This window comes from Brachycentrus maculatus, unplaced genomic scaffold (genome assembly GCF_059751285.1).
Source record: "Brachycentrus maculatus isolate JH-2025_06_01 unplaced genomic scaffold, ASM5975128v1 h1tg000626l, whole genome shotgun sequence".
NCBI lineage: Eukaryota > Metazoa > Arthropoda > Insecta > Trichoptera > Brachycentridae > Brachycentrus > Brachycentrus maculatus.
The window spans coordinates 103,793-121,578 of NW_028281363.1; the positions used below are offsets into that span (position 1 = coordinate 103,793).

Here is a 17,786-nt window from a genome sequence, read left to right on the forward strand (position 1 = left end):
CAAACCATCTCAACATACCTTCCTTAATTTTATCGATAATGCTTGTCTTAGCTTTATGTTAATATATATAAACCTGAATACGAAAATGTATCTTGGCGTTCTAAGATGAGAGTTTAATCAAAGAAAATTGCAAGCTGATTTAGAATTTAAATTTGTAAGGAATATTACAAAAGAATACGTAAATTATACGAGTATAAATTCTAAGCTTATAGTCTAAGCGTACTTGAAAGAGGTCAGGTTAGGAGTCGGAGAAGAGGTGAAGATTATTTGCAAAGACAAATTGGTGTGGCGTTCTATTCTATCTGCGTCTAATCGTTATATCTTTGCTGTGCATGATACATACTTTTTCTCTAAGTGGAAATGAGAAACCGTGAATTATAATACGAAATATGTATGTAAGAGTATCAACCATTACACTATTTTTTGACACCAGAACATAGATGAAGAAGAAGATGGAATTCTGGGCATTTACAGGACTTACGACCATCATAGGCTTGATTAAGTGATCACTTTACACACGTGATCATTTTACAGACTTCCATATTTTTCTCCATCAATGTTGAGATGTCAAAAATAATGTAAAAAATAACTCCTGAAAGACGTCAGGTCAGGATTCGAAATAATCGGCGGGTATGTACGAAGAGAAAATTGTTTGCAAAGACAGATTGGTGTGGCGTTCTAGTTTCTCTGCGTCTAATCGTTAATCGTTAATCTTCATTTCGCAAGATACATACCTTGTCACTTAGTGGAAATGAGTAGCGGCGAATTGTTATACCATATATATACTTCTTCTTATTCTTCTACTTCTTTTTCTAGATCTTAAGGATCTGTTTGTGCTTCCCCTTTTAGCTCTTGGGATGTTGACTCCCAGCTGTCTTTCCACCTTTTTGGAGGTCTGCCTGGGGGTCTGCGTCCTTTAGGGATTCCTTGAAGGGCGACATGTGGAAGTCTGTCATCTGACATTCTGTTTACATGATCATTCCAGTATCGCCCGCGTTGTCGTCCCCACCTCACGATATCCTCCGTCTTACACATGCTTCCGATGTCGGTATTTCTTACTCGGTCTCGCAATGTGTTTCCGGTTATGGATCGGAGAGTCTTCATCTCGGAGGTTCGAAGTCGAGATTTTGTTCTAGAAGTATCTGCTCTTGCCTCAATTCCATAAGTGGCTATTGGTTGAACACATGTTTTGTATATTCGAACACATGTTTTGTTTATTCATATATAAACCATTGCATTATTTTTTGATTCGGGATTAACATTGAGGAATGATATGATGATTATTTTTAAAAAAAGGTTTTAATATGTTTTTTTTTTGTAATCACGTGTTTATGAAAATATAAAGTTATTTTGTAGTGAAAATAAAACTCTATAAGTGGTACTAAACAAGCGGTTAATTCTTCAAATAACCATTACACTATTGAGGCACATTTTAAAATTGAGATGTATGAATTGCTTTACTTTATTCAGGACAGCGTAATTCTTAGGGGTATTTTTCAGTGTCTACGATGTTCGAACAATGTAATTAGGTGGGGAGAAACGGAATTCGTTCCAGGCCGGGGACAGCAGACGGGCCATAGGGTAATCAGTTCGCTTTAAAGGAACGAAAAGGTCCTTTCTCTCGTCTTCGAGCGCCGGGACTTTATCTTTTAGCGAGCTTTTATTATTTCTTTGCGACAAACAAAAGAATAATGAATCGGCTTTTAAAAGAAATGTCCCAACGGGAGAGACGAAAAACTCTCTAAATAAACTTACAAAGGGAGCGAAACATGGAAATTATAGGTACGTCTTTAAAAAATAATTACATATTTAACATCATTATACAGAGATAGTGGAAGTATGTTTATTTTTATTTTTATTAAATCTACATAGTACGAGTATTATTAAATTTAAGTTTTGCACTAATGTTTTTTGGTGGATTTTCATTTAATATAAAAATACAACTAAATATAAAGTACACTTCAACAGAACATCGACAGGCGTCGTGGCGTATTTGGGTAGACGCTCGACTGCGAAATAGGCGTCTCAGGTTCAATTCCTGAGAATTGCTAAATAAATTTAAGAAAGATTTATTTTTAATTGCTTTGTGTGTTAATGATGTAGTTTTCACATTTGCTTTCCTTATCCTTACTATCCTACCTACAGACAAGCCTCTGAAAGTAGAGGCTTTCCGAGTTATTCTTAATATTTTTTTTTTTTAAAAACAAACAAAGATGAAGATGAAAATAGATGGATGGAGATTGATAACCATACTAATCAAAATTTGGAATTTATATGAATCCATCAGATGACAAGTTTTTTCATATGTGAGTTCTCGACATCATCTATGGTTGAAAAAGCTTGTAATTTAGCAAAGACCCTTATTCAATGCACGTAAGTAATGAATGGTCAATGTCACACGTGTATAAAGTGATCACTCAGACTTCCATATTCTTCTTCATCTATGTTGAGATGTCAATCCAAATAACTCCTATATGGAGGAACCCAGAGTGGCGAGCAATGTTTTGAACCCACTCAAAATTGTAAATAAATAGTTTTTTCCCCACTTTTATTTCATTTGAACAGGTTTTGTCGTTACCAACATCATTCGACTAGTGGGAGGCTAGACAAAATTATAGACTAGACTAGACTAAATATTACATACACAACGATGGGGTTTAAAATTATGATTTCATGTAATTTTTCTTTTAAAATTTATTTAAACAAGACAATTTTAAAATCATTTAAATAATCAGATTAAAAAACTGCCCTGATAAAGAAATATGTAATGACCAAGTCACACACATATGCATATGCATATGAAACTGCCAAAAAACTTTTTGAAAAATATATATTGTTATATTAAAAAAAAACATTCAATACTAAATTACAACCCAATAGAATACAATATTTTTATTGAAATTATTCTTTGTAATTATTATCTGTAATTTTACAGTAATTATCTGTAATCTTATTAATCGTACTAGCGATACCAGTTTCGCAGTCGACGGTCAATTTAACATAAATGTAATGAAGCTGATTACAAATGCTATTTTCTCCAAAAATAATTACTGTGAAAGATGGAATAAAAATAATATAATCGATTCAATATACATACATGTTTTTGTAACTTGTCAGTTCAAATTATTTGATAATATTTGACCCGTTTGTTTTTCAGCCTTTTATCAAATGATATAATTTTATTTTTGTTTATGAATAAAGACTATATAGTATTATGGGTAAACATCTTCCAAATGATAATATCTATGCATTTTTTTAAGCTGTCTTAAATCAAATTTAAAAATATGAAAATTCTTGAACATGCCAAATTTTCCAAATCACATCATCATTCGTGAACTCGTCTCACATAAACAATAAAATTGCTGACGATTTTTTCTCTTTTTATAATTTGATAGCTGTTTTTTCTTAAAGACGGTTCACAAATTTTTATAGTGTTTTTAATAATGAGAATTAATTATTTTGGTAAAATAATTTCGTCATTTAAAAGGGTCCAGAAAAAATAATTTCTTTAGAATAAAATAACACACACTATTTAGTTTTTTGCACATAAATTTTATTTGACCAGCGACCAGGTTTCGTCATAATTGACATCATCAGACTAGTCTCCCGGTAGAAACCCATTCACTGGTCAAATAGAAAATAATATTGGATAAACTACACAGTTGTTATTTTTTCTATAAAATGCAATTCTACCAAGAAATGTAAGTTCAAAACTTAAATCTTTGTAATAAATAATACATTTGTTTTGTTTCATGCATTGCAGTTTTAAGCTCCAAGTTAAAAGCTATAAAATATATTTAAAACCTTACTCGTACTCTCAATGTACGTTGGAGATATTAACACTAAAAAGGCTTAAAACAGATTAAAAATTTTATTGCCTGATTTTTATATCTTGTTTATAAAATAAACAATTTCGTACACCCAAAACATCGAGGGAGATATACTTATGACGGTAATGCATACAAAAGGTGTAAAGAAAAGCTGACTTACAGAATTTGCTCTTTTCAGCCGAGACCGCCTGGAAGCACATCATGAGGAGCAGCAAGAGCGGGGGCAGAGCCCCGAGGCCCCCCCCGCGGATCCTCCAGTCCATCTCAGCGACACCAGCGCGACCCGCGAAGCCCCATCTCCCCACCAGTGCACATAACCTACAAATGCAACACTACTCGAAAATCGATCCCTACCCCTTCGGCGTCCGGCCGTCACTAACAGAACAGGGTTAGCGAATTGATAGTGAAACACTGCATGGATTGACTTATTAAATTATTTATTTATTTATTTATTTACACACACAAATTAGGGTGATTTAAATGTTGGCGGTGGCCATGTTGGGTTGAGCGCGCGGCTGTGACGCGGTACGCGTGGTGTGGGTGCGATGGTCGGTTGAGGAATGGAGGGTGGTCGCGCGCGGCGCTCTGCGCGGCGTCTAGCTGCGCCGGTCCCCCCACCCCCCACCCCCAGGGAGGAGGGATGCAGACGTAGCGACGCCGACGCGCGGTGTCCGGCAGACCGGGCGGCATTCCATCTGTGCGTCTCGGGGTTGCTGTCCATCTGGCAGGGGGAGGGGGAGAGGGTCGGGGAGCTGTTGCACCTTATTTATCGGTGCAATTAATTCATATGATATCAATAGGTAACAAATTGCCTACATTCTCCACTTTATATGCTGAAGGGTAATACATAATTTTAGAGATCTTATTGTTACTAAAAAAGTTTTTTCTTTGCTTCGTGAAAACATTCGAATGAAATATAATGTGACAGACTCTTTAATTATTTATATATATACATATATATAATATATATATATATATATATATATATATATATATATATATATATATATATATATATATATATATATATAAATATATATATATATATAAATATATATATAAATATATATATATATATATATATATATATATATATATATATATATATATATATATATATATATATATATATATATATATATATATATATATATATATATATATATATATATATATATATACTCAAAGTAATGTAAATTATAGCCTGAGATAAGGACGCGTTAATATCAAGTTTTATTCGTAAATCCCGGTCTTATTTAGTCGATTGATTAAATAAAATATTGAGAGAATCATAAATATTTCGTTAAAATAATAAATTTGAAAAAATGGAAGATCGTTACAATTTCGCAAGAAGATAAGTAATGTGTATTGTTGAATGATGATATTAGATACAAGTGCCTCCATAATACAAGTTAGTGACACTCTAAGCATCCCCTAACTATTAACTTCACTGCATAAAATATACCACTATACCTACATCATATATCTACATCAGCGGCGGACTAGAGACAGAAAATCCCTATGGTGTTTTTAAAACTAGTCAATCTACAATTCTGTTCATCTGCCTCCGTTTGGCAACTCTACTGGAAGTCCCGATCCCTATTTTCAGAGGTCATAAAATTAATATTAGTGCGTTTTTACTTGAATATATTCACCATCCCAGAATTGTAAATGTCGAGCAGGACTAATCACTTTGCTTTCATGATAATAAATGATGAAGATAACAATGCGTTGATACTGTACTCTTTGCAGCTTTGGCTACATCAAACGTTAGATTTATACGATATCTAATAATAACTAATAAATAAAAATAATAAAAAAACAAATAATAATATTAAAAAATTTAAAAAATTAAAAATTTTATTAACATGTTAGAATTTCGGCTCAACACAGGCCATGCCTAAAGAGCCGTAATACATAAAGTCAATGTATCTATGAAATTAATATGTATCTATGAATGTATCTATGTATCTAAGAAAAAAAATGTAAAAATAAATCTAAGTATATTTATTCGGTAAAGCCTTATAGATAGAATAAAGTGTATATGTGAAATCAGGCTTGGATTTCTAGATCGATGCCCTTATTTTCAGATTGCTCTATATTATAAATATATAGTTTAAATCACTGTTTTTTTAACTGTTGGTGTTTGGTCATCTTGGTAGTAAAAAATATCACCACCTTGAAGTAGTTATGTGGAATTTTTCATAAAAACGCCAAATTAATGACAACCCTATCTTTATCAAGTCTACGTTTGCACTATTTCGGCAAAAACTACGATAATTAAAAATTAGAAAAAAAATTATCGAACTGAAAAATCTGTATTACAACAATCCGAATCATAGACATAACCATATAACAAAACACCTTTTTTTCGATTATAAATTCTTTCTTTATCGCAAGCCAGCGATAAAATAAATATTGAATAACATATTTATATTTATTTATTTCCCGCAAGGTATATTATTTATATTTTATACATATTCAGTCTTGCGCTGCAGAAAAAAAATAGAATAAATATTAGAGTAAAAGCATTGCAGAGGAAATGTGCTCTCCCTAAACTAAAAAAATGTTTTTCCTTATTTTATAAAACGAAATGATTTTTTTTCTTCTTAGTTTTTAACTTTTCCGAAATCAACTATCCCAAGAGTATACTTTCAAACGAATAACCATTGGATTATTGAATGTCCTCACTATCCCCAATAGTCCTACCCAGTCCACCACTGTTCTTCCTTCCTTACTATGCCAGTCTCGGCAGGCGCGCTAATGGAGAGTGGAAACGGGAAGCTGAGTACGTGTCAAAGAGTGTGCGCTATACTCAGAATTATCATACTGTACTTAACTTGTGACACTTTGTATACATAATAATTAATATAGATTATTATATCAAAGTCATACAGGAAAAAGTGACCAAGTGCATTTTTTTACAAAAACGTGATCATTTACTATTTGATATCTTACTTGCTTAATATTACCCTGACAAATTCGAAAAGCGATTTTAAACTTGGAAATATAATAAATTGACTTGTTAAAAATGACTAATTGCATCGATGATTATTTTCTTGCCAAGCAAAAGTGACTTAAATGGACCTCCTGAACATTTTACGTTTTGTTAGTTGGTCACTTTCTCCTGTACGACTGAGATATATAGAATAAGATTGTAATATTTATTTAATTTTACGCTGGACTGGTACCTGAAGCGGAAGGGTGATCACCTTTCAATCATGTGTCAAATAATGATCAAGATAACACTGAGTTTTTATGATGCAGTGCAAGAAATATATTCCATACTATTAATACGACGTGTGTTTTTTTAACCCCTAATCCTCCCTGTAAAATATTTCTAATACACATTGATTCTTAGACATGTTAATGTGTAATAAATACTCAAAATACAATAAATACTGGCATGAGTTTTGAAGTTTACCTCCGTAATATATTCACATAGCAAATGAAAAAAATATTCGCACTCATCAGAGGTATTTTGAAAAAAAAAACCGTGTGTTACGTTGGTATTATATAATAAAATAACTAGTTTTTTCCACATTAATTTTATTTGACCAGTTACTAGGTTTCATTGTTACCGACATCATCAGACTAGTGGGAGGCTAGGAAAATTCTAAGCTATATATACATATATACCCAACAAGGTATGGTTTTATAACCAAAAGTTGCCTGACAAAATTAATTTAAATTGAATAAATTTAATAGTGCATTTTAATAATAATTACATTCAATTATGGTTTTCAACCCCTGTCTTATTGGGTGTGTAAAATTAGTGTATTCTTACCCTTAATTTGAAAAAAGCTGGATCAAAATATGAAATCAACATTCTGCGACCATGTTTGGCTTATTAATTGTTACTAACAAAGTCAGTAAATTAAAAAAGTTTTAAAAAAAATATTGATTTCATTTCCCAGCCCAACATTTTGCCAATCACTTAGTGTTGGTAAAGAAGCTAGCGTTAAATTAATAATTTTGAAGATACTTATAATAATTTCCGTTTAAGATATTTTAATTTCTTAATCCCTTAAATATCTTAGGAAGTTTCTACTCTTTTCACCTACAAATTTGATGAAGGGTTTCATATTACAGGTATTATTATTTTAACCTGGCTTCTTTTGTAATTTGAATTGTTGTATTATTTTAAAATAACCCTCTTGCAAAAAGATTATTTTCAATTCCGGTCAACTCTGCATTTTTTCTAGAAGACGGGAATCCTGCTTGATTCGATCTGTTTTTGAGTTTCGTATTTTGGGATTTTGTTTGTTTTTTTCGAGTGTCGAATTTTTATATTTATGAGAAAAAAGTATTTTGGAAATTTTAAATTGGAATTTCTAAATTTATCAAATTCATTATCATGAAATGGAAAATTGTTCGAAAAAATAACAGTAAGCATAATATTTTATGCTTACTGTTATTTTTTCGAACATTTATACATATAAAAGCATAAAGGTAATTTTAAAATTTAATTCTATGTGGCATGTATCACTCAATTATTGGTGGTTTACTCGAAATTAAAATAAAAAAATATGTAAATTTACTCGTATTTATAATACACTGACATCAGCACCATCTTCGCGATCAAATAAATTAGCGTATGTTTCAACAAAAAGTGTCTAAATACCATTAATAAAATTAAGTGTTCTGCGATATGTTTATTAAAGAGAGTACTGTGAATATATGCGTTAATCTAGATAACTGCTGATAACTGATTCTAATAATTGATCTGAGTAAAATTCATATTTTATTTTATTTATAGATCATTGTCTTGGAGCCTTTAGCCAGAAAAATAAACACATATATGTACATACATAACATGCAATCGACGTACAAATTATAAATACAATACCCTTTCATAAATCATATATTATTTTCATTGTTTTTTTTTAATATACATATGAAACCAATAAAATCATTGAGAGATACAAAAACGATAACTGTGAATATGAAAATCTAAATGAATTGATATTATCAGAAATTGACATTAAAGAATAATTTTCTATGATTCCATTTAGTTTACATATATTGTATCACATTTTATCAATTAAATAATCATTTTATTAATATCAGTGTTCCGTTTGTATTAAGTACTAAGAAAAATTAAACCTTAAATGTTTATTAACCTGTCACCTATTGAAATCGAATATCATAATTACCTATTTTATTCTGAAATATCAAATAGAAAATGAATAAATTAACGTATCTCATTATGTTGAAGATGTTTAAAGTAAACGAGTTATTGCTTTGATGTGATTACAATAGATGGCGCTAAAGTAATTCAGTAAGACGCGAACCAATTTTCCTATTTTCCGAATATGTTTAATAAGATACGCATATTTAATCTCTATTAAAAAACTTATTAGAAAATAAGTTTAAAAAAATATTTTTTTTTTAAAACTTTTAATTGATTTTGTTCAAAATTAATATTAAATAGTTGAATTATTTCACAAATATGAAAACATTTTTAAAGCGTTCCTTTTTAATAAAGTTTGCTTTTACATTTTTTTACTTATTTATTATATTATAATATATTAAATAGGGTAAATTAAAGCGATGATATATCATAGGAAATAAATTTTAAAATGTTGGAATAAACTACAAACAAATTTTCCTCCCTAACACAAGCAATTTGCTATATTGGAGAGGTAATTTGTTTTTTAAAATATTTGTTTTATTAAATTTTGTAAAAAAAAACAAAAATATAAAATGTCAACTATCTCAACCTTGATATCGAAATTCAAGTTTTTTTTCAATTAATTTTTTATTTCGCACTACCATCTCATTGTCGACATATATGTATCTCACCTTGATCAATGCAAACGGTTGTTTATATAAATTAATTTAAATTATTCCACAAAATCAATTTCTAATTCTAAGAATTTCGATAGATAAAAGAGATACAAACATATTTTTATGTTAGGAATTAAAAAAAAAAAGATAAAAAAAAAATTATGATCGATCAGCAGTGGTCTCGAATACCAAACCATAATGGCTCAATACGAGGCATTCTCAACCACTTGCTGATATTTCGGACTGCCAAAAAACTGGATATATTCTAATATCTAGGCAAATTTACGTATAAAAAGATAATAATATGAAACGTCACAGCAGAATCAAACTATCTAAGAGATAAAATATTTTTGAAATGCATTTTTCTGACGTAATTATGATAAAAACAATGGAGCCATAGGGGCTCTCATTTTTTTTCAGATGAGCATTATTTATTTATTGATTTGGCGTTTAATTTGTAGAACTCCATTTTAATTTATGTATTTATTTTACACCTAACAGATTTTTTGAGTCTACTAAGTTGTATTTTATTTACAAAAACACATAAAAATAATTGTCAAAATATAATTTTTTATATGTTTTTGTTAATAAAATACAACTTAGTAGACTCAAAAAATATGTGTTTGATTTAAAAATTAATACATAAATGGGCATTATTTATTTGCTTTTTAGGATATTTAGGTAAGATATTTTTTCGCATGGCGAAATAAGAAAAAAATGCAAGGCTGAAATGAGCATTATATTGTAGATTTATTAAGAAAGGTGTGTTGAGATGGTTTTGGGCATGTGAAACAAATGAATGAGGAAAGAACTGTAAAACTAATGTATCAGACGAATGCAGTGGAAAAAGTAGAGGTCGACCGAAGAAAACTTGTCACGATCAGGTATATCAAATACTCGAAAGCGGCCGGGTCGAGAGTCGAAATAATCGGCGGATATGTATGAGGAGATGCATGATGTGGAAGAGGTGAAGTATTTTTGCAAAGACAGTGTGGTATGGCTTTCTATTCTCTCTACCTACCCCTGAGGGGAAACGGCATGGTGGTAAGTTAGTTAATTTTTTAAACTTACTAACTAACGTTAAAGTATAAATAATTTTATATCACTTCTACTAAAGTGTGTATATATATTTATTAACAATGTAAACGTAGCTTTATGTTTTTAATTAAAATTTTACCAAACTAATAAATAACAATAATTATTAATGTCTATTGTGACACATGTTTCGATGCATGTAGGATCATTATCAAACATGCAATACGATGCAACATCATTTAAACTAAAAACTAAACGGAGTTTGATAATGAGACTGAATGCATCTAAATACATTTCACTGTAGATTTTAAGGAAGAGTTTTTTTGCCTAAAAAAATATTTATTATGGATATATTACACTATAAAGTGACCGAATTTATCAAAGTAGACATGCTTTTTTTAAATCATATCGCTCACTCATTTCAACAACGTCATAAATCAAAAAACTTGATTTTCAGGGAGATCCTTTTTAAAGTTTCAAAATATCATAAAATGTATTAAAAATAAATATCAAGCCACTTATTGAACTTTTTATTGGGCAACAGATCTTTTTAGGTAAACCTGAATAATTTTTCTCCATTTGAAAAATATTAAGTTCTTATATTTAAAAAAAATAATTAAACTATAACTTTTCTTCAAAATGCAAAAACAACACTTGCTGCCCTGTAGCGGGTAAATATTAAGTTTAAAATATGCCGCTTTTGCTTTAGTACATTTTCTGGGCATTCCGAAAACATGCACAACAGAAAATGGACGATTTTTTATATATGGCGTTGAATGATATGTTCAAGTTTACGCCAATTAGTAACTTTTTCACAGTGGTATTTAACAGGTTAAATTAAATTGATAATAAAAATGGATAAAAATTACTACAAATTGATTGCCGAACCAATTAATATAGTTTTAAAAAACTCAGATATTTATACTTTCAATTCTCAAAATTCTGGCATTCAAATAACTATGTAGATGTCAAAAATCCCGATATTCAAACATAATGAAGGATTACTCTAAAGCAAAAATAGATGTTACAAAAAAAATCATGTTGCCGTTGTATGGAAGGAATTACAAATAGGATATCAACGAAAACACAAATCTCGACAATTATTGATTATGCAGCATGTGATCAATATTCAGGTGTGATATAATTCTTGCATCGTACTGCATTGGAAACGTTTTACTAATGAAACCTCTTTCTTTTTATGTAATTCAATGCAGAGTAAAGCAGATGTAGATTTTTTTTAAACTACATTTTAGACAATTTACCTAAATGACTTTTTACAATTTGATCAGTTACAACTGTCAGCTCTAATGGTATGGAATCTTCTTCCACAACCCAGCAGTTAGAAACTTCTTCTTCTTCTTCTTCTTTATTAAGGACTATGTCCTGTCATTCTCCGGTGCGCTCCTGGGAGGTGGAAGACCAGCTGTCCCTCCATCGTTTAGGTGGTCTTCCCGGGGGTCTGCTACCTCTTATGCTGTTGTCCGCTGCTATCCTTACCACTCGATCCGAACTTGCTCATCCCGATGGAAAAGTTGAAAATATTCCCGAGTTGGAAACTGTGAGATATAATTAAGAATAAACCAGTTTCAAAATAATTTAAATAACTTTTCCACCCCTTAATTTAATTCCAGATTTAGTTTTCTCATTAATCAACGTACCTTTGAATTAGTATGTGTTACTAAGAAAATAACAGAATATAAATTGTACAAAAAATTATTATGACCTGGTGTCTAAAATTCTGGTAATGTTTAAATTCAATTTCAGCATGCCACTTTTAAACTGTCGGGATTTAAGGGCGTACGTGTTCAACACCACTTCGATAAAAAAACTGTACTAATGATAATTCAAAATTCACATATTTTTTTTATCCTTTATTTATTCCATTTTTAACATTTTTTATACATTTTCTAACCCTTATTTGCGTCCAATGATACGTAAGATACTGCACCCTAAAGAAGTAGTGTTTTCTTGATTTTAAAATACACGAAGGAAAGGCTATCTATCAGCATTGCGCTTTATGTACCAGTCAAAGATAATATTCAATGAATTGGGTGAAAAATCATTTATAATTATTTTGAACCCTCCTGGAAATCGAACCCGGAACCTCCAGCACAGTAACCAAATACAACGATAACTATGGAGGCGGACACCTATACAAAATTAATTGATAAGATTGTACTCGTGTTGAAAAAAAAATGTTGTATTGAAATGAAATTTGAAAATCTCGATAACATGAACACAGTTATGTATTCAAATAGTACAAAATTATCAAAACAATATTTTAAAAACGATTGTCTTTTTTCAATTGAGATGAAAAATGTAAATGCTCGATTTACCACACCTGCCAATCAATTTTATCGCTTGTTATCAGGATTCTCAAAATTTGACGTCACTTATAATCATGTTATCAAAAGTAATGACCGAGAAAATGTGAATTTCCGATAAGTATAAAGATTATTCAACGAAAATTATTTACTAATTTCGAATGAAATGTTAAAATATTAGATACATATTTCAATAAATAACATATATACATTTTCAGAAAAAGGGATGACGAACAGCTCTTGGGTTTGAGTAAAACATAATTTAAAATAAATGTTATCACGTTAAAAATAAGGAAACTTATAAATTCACCTTAATAATTTGCCTTTTCGTCTAAACGTTAATTAATTTTTATTAGAGTTTTGTAAAACTTTCAATGGATTGTTTTCTATCAAGATTTAAATCAAGGAATGAAAAATATATTTTGTAGGTGCATTAAGTTTCCATTTTTATGCGATTAATCTAATAAATTACAATAGTGCATGTTTCTTTTGCATCATTTTCTAAAATTATAACCATAATATCTATGGAAAAAATTCGAAACAAAAATAAGCAACTTTCCTTTTTTGGACGATGATTCAGATTTTACTTTTCATTAGATTTTTGTTTTTATCTCTACATATTGTTATTTTTGTCAGAATATATTTTATAACATTTTTGTTTCGCTCAACACGAGTTATTTTTTACATGCAGAGTAAGAGATGTGTTAAGGTAGCGGTTGGTAATTTTGATGCAAGCATAAAAAGTACAAAGTGACAGTTCTGTTTGTCATTCGTTTGGATATTGCTTTCGATTGCTTGATACAATGTGAAATAGCTCCATTCACAGGTGATTTTTTAAAATGTTTTAAAAACTTGTTTATTTTTATTTTGTAAATATACCGTGAATATTCAATTATTTGTAATGTAAAATTATCACAACATTTTGAGTGTGTCCAAATACTTGTTCACAAAATCTGGATTATCTCCAATTACAGGAGTTATTTTCATATTATTTTTTGACATCTCATCAAAGATGAAGAAGAATATGGAAGTCTGGGCATTTACGGGGCTGATGACCGTCATCGGCTGGTTTAAGTGATCACTTTACACACGTGTAACATTCACCAATTCTACCCATTATTGACAACCACACTACTAAAATTCTTGGAAGTTCTATATATATATGAACCAATTTAGAAACCTTGTTCTTGAATCACTAGAACTTCACTAGAGACATCTATTTCCACTTAAACCAGCCGATGACGGTTGTCAGCCCCGTAAATGCCCAGACTTCCATATTCTTCTTCTTTTTTAATGAGATGTCAAAAAATAATAAAATTATCACCATTAAAACTTTATTGAAAACAATCCTTCAGTAACGGAAAATTAATATTTTTTATAATTAACAGAAATATTAACATTATGTTAAACTAAACGACGAAATTCCTTAATATTTTTATGTGATACACTTTTTTAAGTACAGCGACGTTCTATATACTTATATTCAATGATTTTCAATGTAAAAATATCACCAATTTAAAAATGATTGAAAACAATCCTTTCTTCAATAACGGTTTTTTTTTTAATTAACAATAATATCAACATTATATAAATAAATAAAACGTCGAAATTCTTAGATATTTTTGATTTGCAACACTTTTTAAAATACTGCAAAGTTCTAGTGGTAACAAAGTTTGGTATTTTTATTTGATGAATTGTGATATTGTAGGCTCCATTTTCGTAAAATTCACCTGCAGCTTTATATTGGTACATCAACTTGAGATAGGATGGTCTCACTTTCCCTTATTGGATATGTCACTCATCGCTCCATCATTGTTCAACTCGTCTTTCCGATTTTGAAGCCTTGGAAAATAAATTGAAATAGGAACACAAAACGGTTTCGTATTGCGCAAGAACTATACGTGAATATCAGGTTCGGCGTTTATTATAGAAAATAATAAAATGTATTTTGTTTACAACAATGAAAAGGGTTTCACAATTAAGTCAAATTTAATTTAAATCATAAACAAACATACTGGACACTGTATATCCTTACTAGGTATATAAAATACCTATTCTGAGAAAGGTAGCATTTTTATAAAATACGTGTTAAGTGTACTAACTCACTAGAGTAATATCTAGTGATAATTTTAATTTAAAAATTCTGATAAAATATTAATACATTTTTAAAGTAATAATGTTTTTTTTTTAAGTTAAAAGCACCATACTACGGCATAACGGAAACGGCCAAAATAAATATATTATTATAAAAAATAAATTTCTACATGTACAAACAATTATTTTGAATTATCCTGTAACTAGGGAGTTTCCCTTTTTTACAATAGTAGTTAATTTCGTATGGATCAATTAAATTATGTTTTGAAGATTAATATTTTTCATAAAACATTATTTCTATGCTTTTTTGCACCCCGTGTTAAAAAGTAACCATAATTTCATATCCTATCAACTGCATACGTGGAATATACTTAATAACAGTCGCAGAAAATAAATAAAGAAGACTTACAAATGTTGCGGATTTGAAATGCAACCACATTATCATTACATTTCAATAAGTACTCTAACCACTGTCCTGTTCTTTCGAGTAGAAGTCGGATATACTCGTATACCAACGCTCGCATCTTGTGACTGAAAATTTATAAACATTTAACAGTACGCTGTGTCTTGTTATTAACACATGTTTTAAACAATTACTTTTATAATAATAATATATTCAAAAAAGTGGTTTCAGGCAGTGCGTTCATTCTACGTTGATAGATACATGACAGGTTTCATTTGAAAACTTTTAGTGACAACAATGTATCAATGTTTATATTGATTGGATAATCCTTTAAAATGTACTTGACTCGTTATCCCTTAATACAGTTTTGAACTTGACAAAGACATTAGCCGTTGTATTTCTAAGATTATCTGTCCCTTGAAAAAGTCACGGAAGCGTTAAAATTAAGTCTATAATTCGACATCAAGTACGTTGTATCGTAAAAATGGAAGACAGTGTTGATGAGTGCTTCGAGTGGTGTCGCCCTAAGACAAAAGACAGCTTACAGCAGAAAAACAATATGTGCAGTGAAAGTGATACAAACAATAGAATAACATCAGATTGTAAACTAGCAGACGAAGAACTGCCTTCAAAGATAGAAATGCGTAAATTAAACCCTAAAACGCCAGTGATCATGATCAACGAAGACGAAAGTGTCGATAAAATTGAGATTGCAAAGATCGAAAGTTATTACGAAAGGATGCTCACTCCCGAAGGAAATGTTAAGTTTAAAAATTATCGAATTCTAGCACCTGCTCCTCCTGAACTAAGAATGTATTCACCTTCGGGGGATATCCACACAACTCCAAAAAAGGGAAAAATTGTGCCAAAATTTGATATATTTCATGACACATTACTACCGAGGGACAAACTTTTGAGTCTTATCGATAGAGAGCAAATCGGAAGCAACGAACTTGAATCCATTATCAAACCACCTGGAATCAGTCAACGTGCAGCTGAGATGATAAGAAACACAACGAAATCTAGTATGGATGACCGCATCGAATTCCTCAGTAACGTATTCTCTCCAACGTACTGCCCATCTTCACTGTCCATTTTATCAGAAGATTCTGTGTTAGATGATATGTATTGTATAACTCCATCGCAATCACCATGTTTGAAGCCGCCTAAAATCAACTTGCGTAAATCGCAAAGTATTGAAGTTGAGGAAAGCAAGCCCGTATATCTTCTACGAAAGCAAATATCCCTGCATGGTCGCGGTGAAAACGAGGCCCACCATATGAACCTCTCCGACGAAATGAAGCAGGCAGACGGCTTCCACATAGGAAGTTACACTCCCAGAACTATGACTGACTTTGAGTATTCATATTTTCATCGTCCGTCTTCTTCTTTCTCTACCAGAAAGTACGAAAATCAAAATTCTGATAAGCCCCAAGAATCGAAGAAAGCGATCATTAGGAATTTCATTCAGAGAAATATGATAGACAGAGCTGCTCATAGGGAGAAGTTAGCCAAATTGGCTCTGGCCATAGAAGAAGACTCAGAGTATGATAATCTAACATTTGTATCATCAGCACAACAGTTGGAAGACAGGATCGATAACATGTTAGACGAAGTGAAGGATTTGAGAAACGATCTAATAGAAATTCAAGAAGATATACATGTAAGAATTTAAAATTTATTTGATTTCAAGATTTAAATATATATATATATATATATATATATATATATATATATATATATATATATATATATATATATATATATATATATATATATATATATATATTATATATATAAATATATATACATTTTTTTATATGTATATATATATATATATATATATATATATATATATATATATATATATATATATATACATATAAAACTCTAATTATTATCACCTTTGACAAGAATTTTTTTTTCTTCGGCATTTACTTGCAGAATGACATGTGGATTATTAAAAAAAATTAAATAATTGTATAATACCACTAATAGAATTTTATTTCATCAATTGATTGGCAGTCACATTGTGGTAAAGTCTATCCATGTTTAATTCAAGTCTTACTTAGTAAATATTACTTAGTACTTGTATTTACGATGTAAAACGCGACTTGTTTCTAAAACTACAGTTGTTGTCCTCGACAGGCGAATAGTAAAATATATAAAAAGCAATTGTAGTTTTCGAAACTACAATATTTAGTCGAAACTAACTAGTAGTTTGTAATGAAATAAAACACAACATGTGGTATTATACAAATGTTTATTTTTCTTAATAACCTTCGACATTCATTTGTTATTCGGACTTGA

At 30.2% G+C, this 17,786-nt stretch overlaps 1 protein-coding gene across 1 annotated transcript in view; it reads right to left on the bottom strand.

The window, feature by feature from the left end:
• The window catches only part of loaf (low-density lipoprotein receptor domain containing lost and found), a gene marked incomplete at its 3' end in the record, with an annotated part of 95,690 nt that extends 91,308 nt beyond the window's left edge, over positions 1 to 4,382 (bottom strand). The window contains exon 1 of the mRNA XM_088274034.1: positions 3,991 to 4,382. Coding sequence (XP_088130160.1) covers positions 3,991 to 4,093 — 103 coding nt within the window. The remainder of the gene's footprint in view (positions 1 to 3,990) is intronic.
• Positions 4,383 to 17,786: the final 13,404 nt, after the last annotated feature.